Source organism: Anopheles moucheti, chromosome 3 (assembly GCF_943734755.1).
Source record: "Anopheles moucheti chromosome 3, idAnoMoucSN_F20_07, whole genome shotgun sequence".
NCBI classification, from domain to species: Eukaryota; Metazoa; Arthropoda; class Insecta; order Diptera; family Culicidae; genus Anopheles; species Anopheles moucheti.
This window is the reverse complement of record NC_069141.1, coordinates 89,369,557-89,387,392: the sequence shown is the minus strand read 5'-3', so window position 1 is coordinate 89,387,392 and position 17,836 is coordinate 89,369,557. Positions and strand designations below refer to the sequence as shown.

Below are 17,836 nucleotides of genomic sequence, written 5' to 3'. Positions count from 1 at the left end.
TGTCGGGTCAGCGTGTTGAATAGGTTACAAAATGAAGAGTAAAATGGCGGAAGGTTAGCGTCGCTTACAGTGGCACCATTGAAAGGTGAATTCATTTGTTAAATCATCCTGTGGTTTGAAATCAAATTCTTGAGAGAGTGATATTTGAGCAACAAATGAGATATTTGTTGTACAGCAAGCTTTTCGTGTAAATATGTGGCAGAAAGATCACTACGGGTTAGTGCAGTGGATTAAAATGAATGTTACTTTCAGTGCTGTACTTTCTACGTACCCATTTCAAGATGGCCTACGAGCACAAAAGAGGCGTGCTAGGCTGAAATTGAGAAGCATCAGTGAATAACACTCGATCATGTTAAGTGTTGGAACATTTCAGCAGTTGTATAAGATTCCGCAAAGCTGATATCGACAGTGGGAAGAGGTAAGTGCGCAAATTTTTCATAAACTTGCTTCAAGCTAAATACTCAAATATCACGAAAGAACCTTATAACAGTGACATGTACGTTATGCATCACTAGAAGCGTAACATTTGTGCTGCGGTACATATACACGCTTGTGGTGCCGGCCGGATGCCCAGTCGAACTTCGGTGGTCCGGAGTGCAGACTTCAAATCTGTAGTCGATTAGCGTCGAAGTGGTTCGATTCCACCTACTGGGCGGATTTATTATCCTTTTTAATTATATTTTCTCAAAACAAAACCGAATTACGCAATCACAACTTTTGTAGCACAGTTTTGTATATTTTTTTTTTCATTTTTTATACTACCCAAAGGGTGCCGCCTTACTTTCACCGTACCATTATTCCACAGGAACACAAATATAAACAATCTTTTCCTTCTCATTTTTCAATATTTTATCCTCTCACTCGTCCATTTCCTCGATTTAATGATCCTTCACCGTTCAGTGCATGTTCGAGTTGATTCAGTTCAATTCCTATATTATCCAGCAGCTGTAGCAGAGTACACAGTTTCTGTTGAAAGTTTAATGCATCGTTTTTTGTGTGTCAATAACCGTCATATGAACAGGGATTTCTCTTTAAACAAAGAACGGGGGAAGTAGAAAAGGGGGAGAGATGAGGCACCTAACTAATATCCCGGCCAAACGAATTGATGAATGTCAAAAGCTGGACTCCGTTTTCTTTCGAGAGCGGGTATGTGTTAATGCTGTCTATAAAGGGGGGATTCTGTGTATGTACGTCTCCTCTGTGTGTCCCTGTGTTCGTCTCGGTGTCCCTGACACCTTGTACCAGACGAGGGATAAACGATCTAACATTCCACCCCATTTACGCCCCATGGAATGGGGTAGGGGGATGTCTGGAAAATAGGAGAGGAGGGGAACACGATCGCGCGCGCTTAGTCCGCTCGTTTTCGCGATTCCTCATCCTCGCCGTCCGATGAGTCGGTGGTGAATTCGCTATCATTCGCCTGCATCTCGTTGTGGTCCGATTCCGACTCGCTGATGTCCCATTGCGGATGTTCGGTCGGGATGGCGGCCGGATCCTTCACGTCGAGCTTCAGATCGAGCTGCTGATCCATGCCGATGTACGAATCGGATCGTAGGCACACGGTAAACACGTACATGCCGGCCCACTTCGGTGCGGTAAACTTTAGCTGCACTTCCTCGCGATGGATCAGGTTCGTCACGTGGTACGGCACGGTTAGGAGCGTGTGCGACTTTCGGTCGCAAATGTACGTCCACCAGTATTCATGCTTTTCCTGCAAATGATCATGCAAAGTGGATATGACATATAGGTACACAACGGAGAGACACACGCTACTGTCGGTAGAAGTGGAACGACATGTTACCTCTGGAAACATTGGACAATGAACCGGGTGGGATACTTTCGATCGTCCTTCCAATTTTTCCCGTTTGTTAATCTTTTGCTGGAACCTATAATGGAAGGACTTATCAATGATATACCCTTCTACGCATATAAGATCGCCAAAATTAATTTCCTTACTTTTCCCACTCATCATCATCATCTGCCGCTGCCTCGCTGGCATCATTGTCGCTCTCCGCACCACTGTCACCCTCCACCGCCGAATCTTCTTCCTCGTCAGCTCCTGCTGCTTTCTTTTCACTGCTTTTGCCAGACTATAAACAAAGAGGGGATACAATAAACAATCGAATACAATCGGTCGCTCGTTGGTAATTTGTCCAAACTTACCTTTGGCTTTTCACTCGTAGTTGTTGCAGATTGGGATGCAGTCTGAGCTGCGGCTGCCGCTGCCGCAGCAGCAGCGGCACTAGCGGCTGCAGCAGCCGCCGCCGCCGCAGCTGCCAGCTTCCGATTGTGTGGTTTCGCACCGGCCTTAGCTTTACTCTTGTGGCCCTTGGAGGATTTTGGCTGCCAGCCGGACTGCTTTTTCGCCTTCACCTCCTGTTTCTGATCGTCGGTCGCTTCCAATTCTCCGTCCGCATCTCCATCACCATTGTCTCCGTTTTCGTTGCTTTCCCTATAGCGAAATTAAAGGAACGATTCGGTTAAAGTCCAAAACAATTCCGCGATGGAAACTCATTAGTACGTACGTGATGCCTTGCTTTTCCTTAGCGGTCGTATCACCGAACAGCTCGGACATGCTGCGTCGCACCAGCTCAACCGTCACCGTCACAATTGCTCCGGCTGTTACCACGTTCGAATTTTCATCGTCCACTACCTCGCACTTCATATTGAAATCGATCAGAGGGAGATGACCGAGCACCTTCACTACGTTGCTGTACTGTTCATCGGTTAAGCTGCGCAGGGCCGTTCGTCGCTGTTCGGGCTTCAGCTGGGCCAAATGCTGCAGATTGCGTGTGTTGAATTTGCGGGCCAGATGTGCGCGAAGTTCCTTCGACATGTGCGGTAGTTGCATCAGCGGGTGTTCCGACTCGCGCAAACCCTGTATGACCATCGGTGACAGTTTCATACAGTTTTCGATCGTTTCAATCGACGGTAGTCGCTGAACTACAAAATTCCAATTAAAAATTAGACAACCCTTAAAGCGAAACCATGTCTGCCAACCCCAATTTACTTACTCTTTCTCGCGTAAGCCAACATGATCAGATGGCTGACGCAGCTCACCATCTCCTGGATCAGGTAGGGACACTTGCGAACGATCAACTGACGATCTACTTCCAACGTGTTCGCGTTCAGTGCGATCCGGGACAGATGTGCATGTAGAATTGCGCGTGCCTTCAACGAGTAGCTGCGAGCGAAGGGCAATTCTTTGCATTTCTCATTCAGATAAGGCAACTCGCGAATCAGCGCCGGAACCTCCGTATTATCCGATGGCCGCTCAATCACCTGATTGTTGTGCCGTTTTTCAAACTCGAAACTTGCTGCCAGAATCATAATGACGCGCTTTACTGCCATGTGCGGTGTTTTGTGGAAAAAGTACCAGTACATGTTGGTCGTGTCGAGCAGCACCTTATCGCCGCTGTAACGAATCGAACGATACCACCAGGTACCGACGACGATGGGCAGTGCGACCATGAACACCAGCGCATATAATCCAAGCACCCACACGGAATTTTCCTTCTCAACGATCCATGAGGGTAGCGCAATACCGAACGAAGTCGCACCGGGACCATCGGGATTGCCATACTTTTCCCAGTTCTTGCGTGCCTCATCGTCCGTCAGTGCTTGGTAGGCTTTCGTCAGCTTCATGAACGCTTTCTCGTCACCAGTTTCCTTGTCCGGATGCAGGATAACGGAAAGGGTTCGGTACGCCTTCTTGATTTCCTTCTGCGACGATCCGAGCGGTACGCCCAAGATTTCGTACGGATCAAAGTTGGACATTTCATAGTCGAACTGGGACACCTTGTAGGTAAGGAAGGCAAGCAACAACCAACCGGCCACTATCGATAGCTTTACCAGCAGCTCCTTGGGACCTTTGTACGGGTCGGAATGTTCCATGGTGATTCGTTTTGCAACGCATCCTTGACAATTACAATGCTCTTCCTTTGTTGTGGGATCTACGGTAAGAGAAAAATTAAACAAATAGTATAGTATTCAAGCTTGTTCTTTACCGTACGGACGATTTTCGGGATAAGGAATTCGATAAGAAAAACGTGGAGCGCGTAGACGGATGCTTCTACTTTGACGTGTGCAGTTACAAGAACAACGGAACTAGCGGAACGGAACGAGAGACGATGACGACGATTTGCTTTCAAGTCTCAAGCAAGGCAATGCAAACCAGCGTGACATTACACGTTACAAGCAATTGTGTTTGCTTTCGTGAAGCACATTGAACAACCGGGAACAACCCACGTAAGCAAGCGTGGTAGGCTTTTCAGCCGTTATGGTAAATTAAACTTTGCTCGCAATGTTCTAGCTTGTGCTGAGATCGCAAACGGGGTATTACAGCAAAATTGGCCTAAATAATTCTTGGAGCTGTTCTGGAATGTTTGGATGAGAGACTTTCATTAGCAGGTGATGAAATAATTCAAAGTTCCTCTTCTAGAGATTGAAACTATAGCACGTTAATTCAATTCTGGGCTATTTACACGACTACAACTCATTTCTAGCAGGATTCGGTGTTGTTTACACAAATGTTTTGCGTCAAGGCTCTCTGTCGTTCGTCTCGAACTCGTCTTATACGATTGAAAGCATGAGCAGGTTTCCCTTTTTGGTCGCAATTTTGCCATTAGAAAGTGCTACAATGCGATGCTATCCCAACATTCTTGTCCATCTTCCACCATGCCAGACACGTCGTGTGCGGTGGAAGACGCAGGGAGGTGAAAGCGACCAGGCGGGCGCGTGCTCAAGCGGAAAGGAAGAAAAGAAAACAAGTCAAGTAACTGTACTTCGCCGTTGGCCCGGTTTTTTGACAGCTCACCAAAACCCGACGACGTGTAGGTCTGCCGCTGCCAACACGCACTCACGCACAACGCACGTACGCAATCAACAGATTGGATCCGCAAAAGGATGTTCCGGGGAGGGTGCTCTATCCGCGGATTGCCGTATGATTCTTACCTTCCTTTTTCTTGCGCGGCCAGAAGTAGAACGTGGTCGGCACCAGAATCAGTGCCAAAAACGAGAGTATGAAATAGAAAAATGTTCCACCACTTTCGTCATACTGAAACTTCTGCCCGCCCATCGTTGGGCCGTTTTGTGGTTCTGCTGGGCTGTTTTTCTGGCAGAGGCTCTACTTCCTACCACAGAACGGGACGCAGCTTTAAAGGCACAGCGAACTCGTTGTCTTTCGGTGTCGTTGTTGGTTCACTTCTTTCACAATCCGGTGGAAATATTCCATTGAACGGGAAGCAAGTTTAGCGATCTTATTTGGGTTCCAGGTGTATGCGCACGCCAAAGAAGAAAACTTTACCACAATCACAAAAAATACCAACACGACGTGTATGCCGTGCACGGTTTCAGCCTAGCGCAGGTCAGCCAAGAGCGGCACTGTTAATGACGCCATCTTGATTCATTTCTTTATAGCAGGATGTTGTTATTTCTCGAAACATAAAGGAACACAAGATTCAAAATGATTTTTTAGCTCTTAGCAGGACATTCAATTACCATGGCAACAAAATATCATTGCAGTTTAGTGGTATTTTTGAAAAATTCAAGACGGAAATTCTATTATAGCATCTCGGTAATGTCAAATAATATTGATGACAGAGCCTTTTTTTATATTCCCGGTGTGGCTGTCAAGTCGTTATTTACCAGAAAATACGTTACTTTTTGAAATCACAATTTGTTCAAGACCTAAAATATTAAATTATTCTACCCTGTTTTATAATCCTATTATTATTATGCAAGAAATAATGACCAACAAGCTAAAACGTTTTCAATTAAAATTACAAATACACGCGTGTAAACTGTTTGACGTTAAAAATATTGAACCGTATTTGATCGTATGGGCCCTTTTGAGCATTGGGATTTTCCCGAAGATTTTTCTTGCGTTAGAAGAAAGGTAAAATTTGAAATGTGAATCTACATTTGAGTTATTCGTAGTTACTGCATTCGTTATGTCCAAAATTCGTCACGTGTTCGTAGATGTATCACGTGTTCAACAGGGTTGGGTTCATTAATCACTTCACACAACGAAGCATGACAGAGAGTTTGTTACCTTTTCCGAGCAATCGTTGTCGTAAATTTTCTAACCACCCACCCGGCACGGTCCGGTGCTTCGAAGGATCGGGCAGTTCCTTGGATGTAGTGGGTTCTCTATATGAATATTATCTTCTCCGCAAATTCAAAAGAAAGCTAAGAACAAAGCATAATTATATCAACATAAATAATATCGTTTTCAATCCTTTCTTGACCCGATACTCCAAGCTTTGATGTAATAATCACGAGTTAATAATTACCCTGGAGGAACTTTGTAAAAAATGGCAAAATGAATGATTGATGATAAATAAATGCTCAGCTTCGGCTATTCCTGTTGGAAATCCAAAGAAAAATTGGAATAATTGATTTCGTGTGTCTTCAAAAGTAACTTCGAATAAAGTAAAACATTGAAAACGGTAGTCCACATGCTGCTGAAATGCAAAGGTGTCCATGCTAGGTGTGGCTTTATAGCTACCAATGATCGTCGAACGTTAATGTCCACCAATAAAACCAACTCATACTGTCGGGGATGGGCACAGCTTACCAAAGGGTCAATGCTAATTTATTGGTTCACTTCGTTCCTCGGTAAATAGTGCTTCGAACACTGCTCGCCGGGCGGATTGGACCGCAAACAAAAATTGCGTACGTATCAATTTTGCCTGTACGCCACCTACCCTGTGAACTTGAATTACGTAAAATAATTGAAGCGTTTTGGTGTACATTTTGTCAACTAATGATAGATCTAGGGCTGGAAGAGTAAGGTATGTCGTGGCTGGCTCGTACGGTGAGACATTGTGCTCGTGTCTTTCCATTCCCACCTGTAAGAGGGATTTTCTGGTGCTATTTCCGACACAATATTAGCATCGAGCTTTGTCTTTCCACTCCCCCAATCGGTCATCGGTTCCAATATGTTACATTTTAAAAATATAGCTCATTAGCATAGTGCGGCCGGGGTCGGTTTCAGTGCGCAATTTTTGCCTCACTCTGGTGAATCCTTCTTCATTTTCTTCTCCTTTTTGCGACACCGCGGACTAAATCCGATGATATAATCTCATCTTCCACACGGTGCCCGGTCCATTGTCCAGAGGGACACGGGGGACGTTTTGGGCGTACCATAACGGCGATCGTGCTTTCCACCTCGTGTGGGATGATTACTATTCATCTTATGCTAAAAAAGTTATGCTGCTCTCACACGGGCAGCAACGCACCCAGGGCAGTATGCGAAAACTGCAACGGAACGCGGACCCACACGATTACGTGTGTCCATCAATGGACTTCCCGATCGTGAGCGATCCGTGGCAGCGAAACACTAACCCCTCGTATGCGTTTAGAGCGACCGACTGGAATCGGGGAAGTTAGCCACGCTGGAAAATGCGTCCATGCGTCCATGCGTCGGTTTGGTGTGTGAGGATGGCCTTTTCGGTATGATGTGACATCCGTTGGCTCTCCGAAAACGGTCAGTATGTGTGCCATTTTCGTGCGCAAAGAATGGAGGATAGCTTACAAAAAGGTATCGATATCGGACGAAGGGCTTTATCAAGTATGGTGCATCAGTATCGGTGTGCGCGCATCTTCAAAGTAACATCTTTGAGCATAAGGTCATCTCAGTGGCATCGAGTGCTCTGGCTAGTGCGCCTGCATCCGTAACTAGGACTCGAAGCACTGACAGCACGCGCCCTCGTAGATCAGTGTGTAATAATTGCTTTGTTTGTGCACACTCGTAAGGGCTCCGTCGGTGCGGTGTCCTCTTCTGGTTCGGACTTGTACGCTTATGTCTCAAAACGGGGACGACCTTAAGGTCCAGAGTCACCTGAAGCACCCGTTGGCGTTGAAGTTTGATGAGATCATTATGCTCCACAGCATCAGGAGTGCTAGAATTATGCACTTGAAACAGTGTACCCAATTCGCCGCAAACATCAGTGTGCTCCCCCCGGTATGGAAGTGTTATAGCATCCGAAAGATTCAGACAAAATGGTTAAATTCTCACGCAAGCAGCACTTCAACTTATTGGCATTTAATTGCTCCACTCACGGCAAGCACCCATGCAAGAGCTGTGTAATGAGCGCCAACTGCACACAGAGACGATCAATATGGTTCATTGAGAAACGGCAACCACGTCCAAGTCGTCCCGAGTGAAAGGTACCCTGCTGCTGCTAGTCCCGAATATCTCCCAAGGGGTCGTCCATCTATTCCACGGTGTAGGATGCCGATAAGACCACTATTTCGCTACAGATAGCGAAGGAGAAGACCTACATTTTTTAGACAATCATTCGAGATCCTACTTATGCATGCGACAGCCCAGCCCAAACACATCCGCGATCGTTACGCGATGCAGGGCGAGCTTTGGAAGTGATGGCAGACGGCGCATCTGCCTCCATAGATAAGTCAAACAGCACATTTCCATAAAAGATATTTTATGTTTCGTTTTCGTCGGTTACAAGTGGAGCGAAACAAAACACGATCGCGTGAGGTGTGAGTTTGCCCTTGAACGAAGCTTATTAGGACGATAAAACTGTCACCTCTCTGGTGGTTTGGTTTTGTGTTAGGATTGGAAGTGAGCCCTTTTCGATCCGATCCGTGTGTTACCTTGTCCTGCTGGATCAACTTTCCACTTTCCGTCTTTGCTAGCGGTCAGGGTTAAAGGGTGCGCGATGCGTTCCACGTGGGAGGTGCATATTCATCCTACACGACAACATTTTACAATCGAGTGAAGGGCAATGTTTTCCCTTTGGCTCCCTGCAGACATCCTCCTCCATTTGAGAGGTGTTGATTGACTCATTATCAGGAGCAGATGTAATGAAGCGGTTCGGATGTCGTTGAAGACGTCATCGTGTGAAATCCAGTGAAATCATCCACCAGCGCCAATGTAGATGAGCTCAGCCAAAGGGTGCAGATGTCATGGCGGCTGTGTAGGTGTTCGAACCAATTACCACTCGTTTCGCGAAAGGTGAAGATCCGCTGGTGGAATGATTTATAAGCGATGCGTTGATTAGATTCGAATGTTGATTGGATGACGGGAACGGTGTGTCTAACAGGAATGTGTCATCAAATGTGTTGATTTAATCGTTTGATTTTTATTTGATTAAAACACCAAGCCTCCTAAACACGTTTGCACCTCACGGAGAAGGATCTCGAGCCACATTATCGGGGTGGATAATTTATAGCGACGAGTCTGGCAATAATTACGGGATCAATATGTAATCGGTTGTCACGCGCGTCCATTTCATGATCCTCGTTCCAATTACGGTGAACAATTCAATTCGATCAGCATTCGCATGTCCGCGCGGTGTGAAAAATATGATTTGTATGTCACTCCTAAGTGGATGAAACACAAAGCGAACGGAACGCATTAAAATACATTCATCGTTCCACACCACAAACCGATCGTGTGTATGAGCATAAAGCTTCCCTCGTATCGCTCGAACCAGGGACCTCTCGGTAACCCACCCCGGGCCATCAAAGGCCATCAGACTCCTTGTTTTAATGGGCACCGTAAATCATCGGTTCGAAGACGTTAAAGGACTCCGGTGATACAACACGGCGGTGGCGGCGACCTCCGCGTGTTGAAAAGTGTGGCGGCGGCATGTCTTTCAGGAACGGAACCACACACCGGTTGCCTTAGTGTGATGTTGTCGCCACCATTGCATAATCTGCATATAGGCGGTGGTGCATACCAGAACCTAACCGTACGCAACGACACGAATCACCGCCGTCGATCGATCACAAATGTGTGACCGTTTTTAACGGTGGAATATGAACCGCCAGGACGTACAGACACCGGGCCGGGAAATGAGGTTGAAGAAATATTTGCATGCGTACGAAGCATAAAGTGTGTTGCCAAAAAAACCTGGAAAGGTTGCGGAACCAACGAGAGTCGACGGTCAGTCAGTCAGTGTAGGGAAATGCCTGCTTTTTTGGGTAAGAAGGCGTTGTGAGTTTCATGTCCCGAAATCGTAAAGGTTATGGACAGGGATGAAACGATCGGATGCGATGAATTCGAACGAGGAAGCGTGGAGATTTTTGAGCTGCGTAACACAATGGTGGAGCAGTTTCTTGCATTTTGGGGCATATTTATATTTATATGACATCAAATCTCACTCGTTGATCCTTATATTTGATATCTTAAGCACACATTGATCTAATTCTGCTGAGGTTACGCTCCATTATTCTTGACTGTCAACAACTGAAATGCGTCATGGATGACATTTACACTGAGGGCGGAAGTTGATGCAATTATAAAGACTAATATTTATACGTTTATGGGTGTCGTATTTTTAAAAGTTTTTGTTGGCAGAGGAGAAAGGGTAGAGAAGAATTAATTAACCCGGAAGAATAGATTAATTAATAACACCCGGTAACTCGGTTGTGAAACTATATTGAACTATTAAAATTTATTGTACATTAAACGAAATTATTTTCAATGTTCGGAGATGGAACTGTGTTTAAACTATTGTGAACTGTGTCATAGATTAAGTTGCCAATAGCTACCAAGCAATACCAGGCCGTTATTCTATTGGTATAAAATAAAAAATATATTTCTTGGTTCCATCCAGGATCGAACTGGAGACCTTCTGCGTGTAAAGCAGACGTGATAACCGCTACACTATGGAACCCGGTTGAAGAGGGGTGCTCTTTAACGAAACGGGATATCCTAACCTATCTCAACGTGATTGTTTGAATTTGTATTCTTTGTTGCTTTAGTGCCTATACTCTTCGTGTCGATTTTCATGCGTGCCATACATCTTGTAGAAGATTTTACAAGTAGCAACAGATTAATAGCGCATATCTTGATTTAGTCACACCAGCCACTAACCGGTAGAGTTGCGAAAACAGCAATACCTCGGTATGTCTGCCAATAATAATCAACCATATACACCTTGTTCGACCCGTACCTGTCCCCCAGGTGCTCGGCAGTATCGTAAAATCTGCTTCTGATGCGTGCTGATGAATGGAATGTACCGAGACACCAGTGAAGCCTCGAAGCACGATTAGCTTTTCCCTCCATGAAAAAACTCTCTGCCGCAGCAGCTTGGGCTGGTTTCGGTGAAGAATACAGAAATAGCACACGGGGCACATTCGGGGGTTCGCTTTTGCAGTTATCACTTGCGGTTTGGCGCGTTCGAGCGCCATCTTCCTGGTGCGCTCCTGGTGGAATGCGGTGCAATGTTTGTTTTCGCTGGAGAAGGCGTGTGGCGTAGGACAAGACACGCCGTACATGCATGTCTCCGAAGCGCCACCAGCGTCAAATGTTAAGGTTTGACATTTCGCTGTGCGAGCTGCAACTCAATACGCTCGGACCCGTTTTGTGGAAACTTTTGGGTGAGTCCAGGAGTGGCCATCGTCAAGCACGACCTGATTGTGGAAATGAAACGGAGGCTGTTTGGAACGATAATTGTCCTCTATTAGCTTTTTATGGCACCTAGCTATTTGAAGCTCTGCCGTTCCAACTGATACGGGAACTCGCGGAAAACAAATTTCAAAAGACTTTAAGATATCGTCGATTTAGCATTGATTGATGCTCGGATATGTTGGTGACACACTAGCGTAATCTTTATCGTTTCTGAGCTGAGCTTTTGGAGACCGCTACCGCCTGCAATTGCACTTCTTCCCTTTCGCCCGAATCCTCCTGAAACCAATGTCCACACGAGTAACGCTGCGTGCCAATATACTAACGCCAGCAACTCTCTTTGTTTATCTCTCGCTCCCTTCCTTCAGCAACGAGCTAGCAGTGTGTTACAGCGTCAGCTCGATCTGAGGTCCTCCCCCTACTGTTTTGTCGGCCCCCGGAGCTTGACGGTCGGCCGTTTCGGTCGGGTTCGGGCTGTGCAAGAAGAATAACTGTTAGCGATACGCGTGCTCCCCTCCGCGGGATGTTTCCTCCCAGTGTGTACGCGGAGGGTTCGAGGGCGTCTAGAGGCATCTCATTTTCGGCAGGAGAATGCGCCAGTACAATTTCCCTCGCCCCGGGGAGGTAGCTCGGTGCTCGGTTCGCTGCGAGGAGAGCAGAGCTTCGGACGGGGGCTTTTTTTTTGGATAGTAGCGTGGGGTGGTCTGCACACCAAAGCTCATATAAAGCTAGTCGTTTGATGAGTCCTGCGCTTCATTCGTGCTATTCGCGCTGCGCGAACGTCAGATCATCTTCGGTTCCTTGCGATCTCGATCCTGTCCCGGCAGCAGGTTAGCGATTGTTTAGCTCCTCCACTCCGTTGGGCTAAGCTGTACTGAACGTGCATTGATAATTGATTTTTATATTCTTTTCCGTTTTCCTCGCACAGAGTAGTCGACAGTTGAAGGGTGCTTGTGAAGGATTGTGCATCCGGTATGTTGTTACGGTTGTGAAGTGATTAACGTTGCGCGTTGTGGAATCATCAGTGAACCAGGATCTCTGGAGTGATAGTGTTCTGGGACTTGTTGGAAAGGTTGACGAATTATTGAAGGCAATCCCAAGCGAACAAGAGGCTAACAGTTTAGAAACATTTGAGACTTGGTGAATCAGTGTTCTGAGAGTTTACAGAAACCAACGTGATAAAAGCATGGTGAGTGGTTCGTTTTGGAATGTTTGGAGATGATTGTTTGTCGGCAATAGACTTGTAATGCTGGAAAGCAAAGTATGCAAAGTTCCATTGTGATCCTCCAAGAAACCAACATATTTCACCCTCTTTCTTGACGATACGGGTAGAAAGTAAAAGATCGCCAGACAGTTTGCACCGATGCCCCTATTTCCTGTGCCCCGTACAGTACGCCGTCGCACAACATTATTTGGAAGTGCCGGCGAGAAAGCGCAGAAGAAGCACACTTTAACAAAAGTCAATGGCGATCGTTTTGCGCATACGGCGATTCGCTTGTTATGCAATGTCTCTCTGCAGTTTCCTTCGCGCAGAGGCGCTTCTGCGGGACGTTTTGGACTAGGAAGGAACGATCACCGCCCGTAAGGGTATTTCGAGACCTTTTAAATCGACGATTGTTCTGCTCGATTCGATCGATCATCGAGCAATGATCTTCCGTGTGTAATCGATACCGTTGTACCGTGAGTGATGTGGTGGCGATCGTTACCGGTCGTGCACTGTCTTAGTTGGCGGTGATATTTATGGCAGTATCGATCGTTGTGTTTTTCATCCCCTTCCCTGCAATTCCAGCACATTGACGCCTTACGCCGACGTTTGGTAATGATGATTATGTGATGGTGATGCGAGTCTGACCCGTTTCGGAGGCTTAGAGCAAGCGCATCCATCCATCTTGGGACGCTTCTTAGACTTTGGATGCACGGCCCCACACTCGCTGTCTGCTGCGGGTGCCCCAGACCCGGTGAAAGGGAAAACTGTGACGCCCTAGTTGGGGCGGCCGCAATCGGGAGAAGGTGAAGCTAATGTGCGTGAATGACCGTTTTTGGCCCGGGTTTTGTGTGTCTGGGTGAGATTTTTTTTCGGGAAACTAATTTTCCCATTAGAAGACCACAAGCGAAAGGCTTTGCCCAACATCGCCCCCCCGACACCGTGAGCCGACACCCGATTTCTTTTTGTCTTGACGTCGGGAGTGCGTTATTTTATGGATCCATTCTTCTGCCATCCCAGTTTCGGATACTTACTGTCGGAGGGGATGGTTAGGAAATGCAATCGAAACCGTGCGCACGAGCGAATGTCTGGCTACAATTTGTATCATTGTTCTGTCGATTAGACAGGCGTGATGATAGTTTAGGTCGGCGGGCAATAAGAAAGTTATATAAATCAAACCTGAGATATTCGCATGAAGATATCCGTGTCGGAATGGGTGGCCAGAGTGATGATTTTTTTTGTGTAGGGCAGCCCTCTAATTGGATGCATTTTATTCGACTGCACTCGGTGTCTTTGTGGCAGTATAGAAGCGTAGTGATATTTGAACAGAAGATAGGGATCTGAGCGGACACGGAGTGTAGAAATATGATCTAAAAACGTTACGATATTAATAAAGATATTAATCGATCGTGATCATGCTGTGGAGCAATGCCGAGTAACCTTGGTAATGTGTAATAATGGCCGGGTTTCAATTTTAAGACAAAGTTCATCCATTCATTAGCGAAAGATAATGAACAGAGCATCTCAATTTCGAGAGGGAATGCCTATACCGTTTGCCCGAGAAAACCCCCAGCACCGAAGTAATTAAATCATGCTCACCATTAACATTGCGCTTGTTTTTTTTTTGGTGCTGTTGCTGCGGTTCTCGTGTGCGGCGGTAATGACATTATTAGTTTGAGCGTCCGCTACTGCTCGATCCGCGTTAGACAAGGCTAAAGATACACCGAACTCAACATCTGGACCATCTTTTACAGCTTCGTCGACGTAAAAAAAATATGGGAAACTCACCGCAAAACACCTCTCCACGATGACATGCTGTTCCGTTACGTTTTAATTTATTTTCGAGCGAGGAAATCGGCACCGAAAATTGACCGACTTTGCAAAATCCTTCCCGACAAATGACAACAAAATGGGAATCCAAATTAGCGATGTGATCGGGCACGAGCAGCAATACGAAAAGGTCAAACTTTATCTCACAAAACGGGCGTTAAACTGTTACGGGATGCGATCGATGGGACGCCAGCCCGGGGAGTAATGTTCAACGAACGGTTTCGCGCCGTTTGCCGGGAAGTGAGTTTGCAATGTGCCTGGCGGATAATTTACTGTCGCGATTGTCGTACTTCAGCGTGATCGAGATTGATCAGCTAAATCCGGGCGTATACAAAACGCATCCTCCAATATAACCTTAAAGCGCAGCCTGGTCGCTTAGCAAGGGGCTATTCAAATATCCGGTGAAGCGGTGCCCGCCATATTATGCTGTTGTTATGGCCAATCTCCCGCATTACACAATAGCCCGGGGAAAGGAAGATCGCACAGTACGAGCAGTGGCGATCAGCTCGTTCAGGTGTAGACGAAAAAAAAAACAACCAAATGGTAACCGTTTTAGAAACCTACTTTTCATGTTCATCATGCGGTTTTACTTTCGCGGATGAGCTTTTAGATGATGGCACATTCCCTGCTCGTTCAGTGCCTGATGCTAATTCACATATCGGTCAATCGGGCACTCACTTGTGAGGCAGTGAGTGAGTCAGTCATCCAGCTGGCGTTGTTTGTGGGCTAGTAATGGCGATGTCATTGACGTTTTCGCGTAGACTTCATGTAGGTGAACAAGGCGTCTGGTACTTGGAGGGGAATAGGCATATCGTCGTCGTCTGCAATTTAAAATGCTGACGACTGTCTATCACGACTGTTAAGATTCGGAAACCAGTGGCGTCAGATAGCAATGAATTAATTTAATTCGATTTACTACCTGCACCGTCTACTGTCACCTGTATCACAGGATCGCGATCTTTATAGTACGGGCAAAGAGGATGGGAGCTTTATGTCGCGAGCTCACGGAAAGTTTATCCAGAAGATGCCCGCTGAATGTTGGTGACGAACGGGAACGGAGTGTGCGAGAGCTTGAGCTGGCAACGAGCTGGCAAAAAACAAGCTTTCGCATAGGTGTCAGTGCTGAACGATTGTGCCGGTTTGTTTGTGTTTTGCATAATGCCCTGAACACGCGTACTGTGGACGGGGCTGCCGGTGCTGAGTTTGGGATTGGATGAGAGATTGAAGATGCGTTGTTAATTGTGGTGAAAGGCATCGGCATGTAAAAATAAAACACGTTGGATTTGGTTTATTGGAGAGGATGCAATCTGCTGGCCACCGATGTACGTAGGCCGGCTCAATCGATAGTCCCGAAGTGGGTGAACGTGGCGAGCGGTTTGCACTCTTGCACAATGCGTCGGACAATGATTGTGATAAATCTAACCCGATGTCACAAGCCACAAGCAAAGCTGTCGAGCGGGTTTTAACGAATGGTGTGGCTTCGGCATCATCCACTTTTACAACATTGAATCTGTTCTATTTTCTAGATGTGGAAATTTCTCATACTTGCCGCCTGTCTGGTGACCGACGGCCTTGCCCGGCCGGACGTATCGCATCTGCTAAAAAAGACTGGTGACAAGCAGAAGCGTCAAAACTTCATCGGTACCATGGTGTCCGTCACTGGGAACGGTGCAGTTGTGACCGAAGTTCGATCGAGTGACGGAGCAAATGTTGAAGCCTTGATACCACAGATCAGTCTGCTCCCGCTGCAAGACAACCAACCGTCGCCGTTCCGACGGTTGGAGGAACGCTCCGGTTACGACTACCAAAAGCCAGACTTTCCGCTCGATGTCCATCCGGACTCGAATCTAGTCAGCCCGGTGTCTACCCAGGCACCGGAGTACTTGCCACCAGAGGATGGCGAAGAGTCGACGAACGTTGATAAAGTTGCACCGCCAAGTTATCCTTCAACAACGTCCACCACAACTACGACCACTACCACCACAACGACGCCAGCTCCAACCACCACCACCACCACTACTACTACCACCCCTGCTCCATACACCAGTGGGATTCCCACAACTCAGCAACAGTTCGACAGCAACGATGGCTACGGATACAAGAAGCCCGAGGTACTGCTTCCGCCAAACTTCAACGACGTGATCGGTGAAGCAAGCGACATTAATCAGCTCGCTACGACCACGGTACCCACGACGACAACAACCGCAAAGAATTCGCTTGAATATCTGCCTCCGAAACCTCTGCCAGAGCTGGTAGTGCCGAAGCAACCGAGCACTCCCTCCACGACGCAGCAACCTCAAACCGAACCATCCACCTACCCGTCCAGCGTCAGCACCACGTTCCAAATCCCGGCCGAAACACAACCCCCATACCCGAAGCTGCCGGAAGCGTCAGTGTATCCCGATGCGTCGGCCACAGTCTCCACCGTCGTGACGCAACAGTCCTCAACCGAGATGCATTCCACCGCCGCTCCGGAATACCTTCCGCCGGATAGTGACACGAATGGCTTCCAGATCATCGTACGCAGTGGGTCTGATTCGGACGATAGCGATACTACCTCAACGACTACAGGAAGTACAGCGAGTAGCGGCGGTAGTAGCACGACCGTGGTATTCCAGCCCAACGAACCTACGACAACACTTCTTCCCGCACTTCCAGAAGCGGACAGTCTCGTGCAACAGGAGCAAGGGGAACAGACGACGGAAGGACAGCAAACAACGACCACGTCTACGTCTAACGCACCCAGCGGTGTAACGCTTCTGACAGGCGAAACTGTGACTCCGTTGGATGATGCTTCGTCTGTGATTGCACTCATTAATCAAATGCAGGAAACAAGTCAGGTCGCGGGTCAAGCGGATTTTGTGCCGGAGCTAAGAATAAACGAGGAAGCATTCACGACGATCGGTACGAGTGAGGCAACTACTACCCAGTCGTCTACTGTGACAACCACCGTCACAACATCGCTCGCAACAACGGATCTACCAGCGGTGGAACAAACGGAACGTAGTGAACCGGAACCAGAACAACCGGAGGTACGGCTCGGGGAAGAGGATACTACTGGGCCTTCGCTGTTTGATCTGCTCACCTCAACGACAGTGGTTGCCGTGGTTACGCAGAACGATACGATCACCACCTACCGTCCGTCGACGTCAGCCGAAACGACGACTTTGGTGCCAGAGTCCAGTGCCGATGAGACGGAGATCCAGTCCCGGATAGCTGATCCGAACGATGGCTACAACTACGAGGCTCCGGAAAATGGACTCACCGTACCGTCATCGGTGGTCCCATCGCATACGCTGCAAGCCGATGGCTATCATTATAAGGTTCCGTCCGTGCCGTTCCCGTAGGAAAGCGACAGGTGTGACGCACTGTGGATGAGGTAAACGGGAAGCAGGGAGGAAGGCCGTTTGTTAAACCGTACC

At 47.3% G+C, this 17,836-nt stretch overlaps 2 protein-coding genes and 2 non-coding genes across 4 annotated transcripts; 2 read left to right on the top strand and 2 right to left on the bottom strand.

The window, feature by feature from the left end:
• Positions 1–568: 568 nt before the first annotated feature.
• Trnastop-uca (transfer RNA opal suppressor (anticodon UCA)) lies at positions 569–655 on the top strand. Its single transcript has one exon. It is a non-coding gene; the product is annotated as a tRNA-Sec (tRNA).
• Positions 656–721: 66 nt separating this feature from the next.
• On the bottom strand, positions 722–5,308 carry LOC128300253 (translocation protein SEC63 homolog). Its single transcript, XM_053036255.1, has 7 exons — positions 4,954–5,308; positions 3,015–3,953; positions 2,526–2,943; positions 2,164–2,452; positions 1,957–2,090; positions 1,802–1,886; positions 722–1,711 (listed from the first exon to the last, which is right to left on the bottom strand). Exons 1-7 carry the CDS (start codon positions 5,075–5,077, stop codon positions 1,349–1,351), a joined length of 2,352 nt encoding a protein of 783 aa, XP_052892215.1. The 5' UTR covers positions 5,078–5,308; the 3' UTR covers positions 722–1,348.
• Positions 5,309–10,573: 5,265 nt separating this feature from the next.
• On the bottom strand, positions 10,574–10,646 carry Trnav-uac (transfer RNA valine (anticodon UAC)). The gene has a single exon. It is a non-coding gene; the product is annotated as a tRNA-Val (tRNA).
• A 5,294-nt stretch (positions 10,647–15,940) lies between these two features.
• On the top strand, positions 15,941–17,761 carry LOC128304664 (mucin-5AC-like). The gene has a single exon (XM_053041872.1). It carries the CDS (start codon positions 15,941–15,943, stop codon positions 17,759–17,761), a length of 1,821 nt encoding a protein of 606 aa, XP_052897832.1.
• The last annotated feature ends 75 nt before the right edge of the window (positions 17,762–17,836 follow it).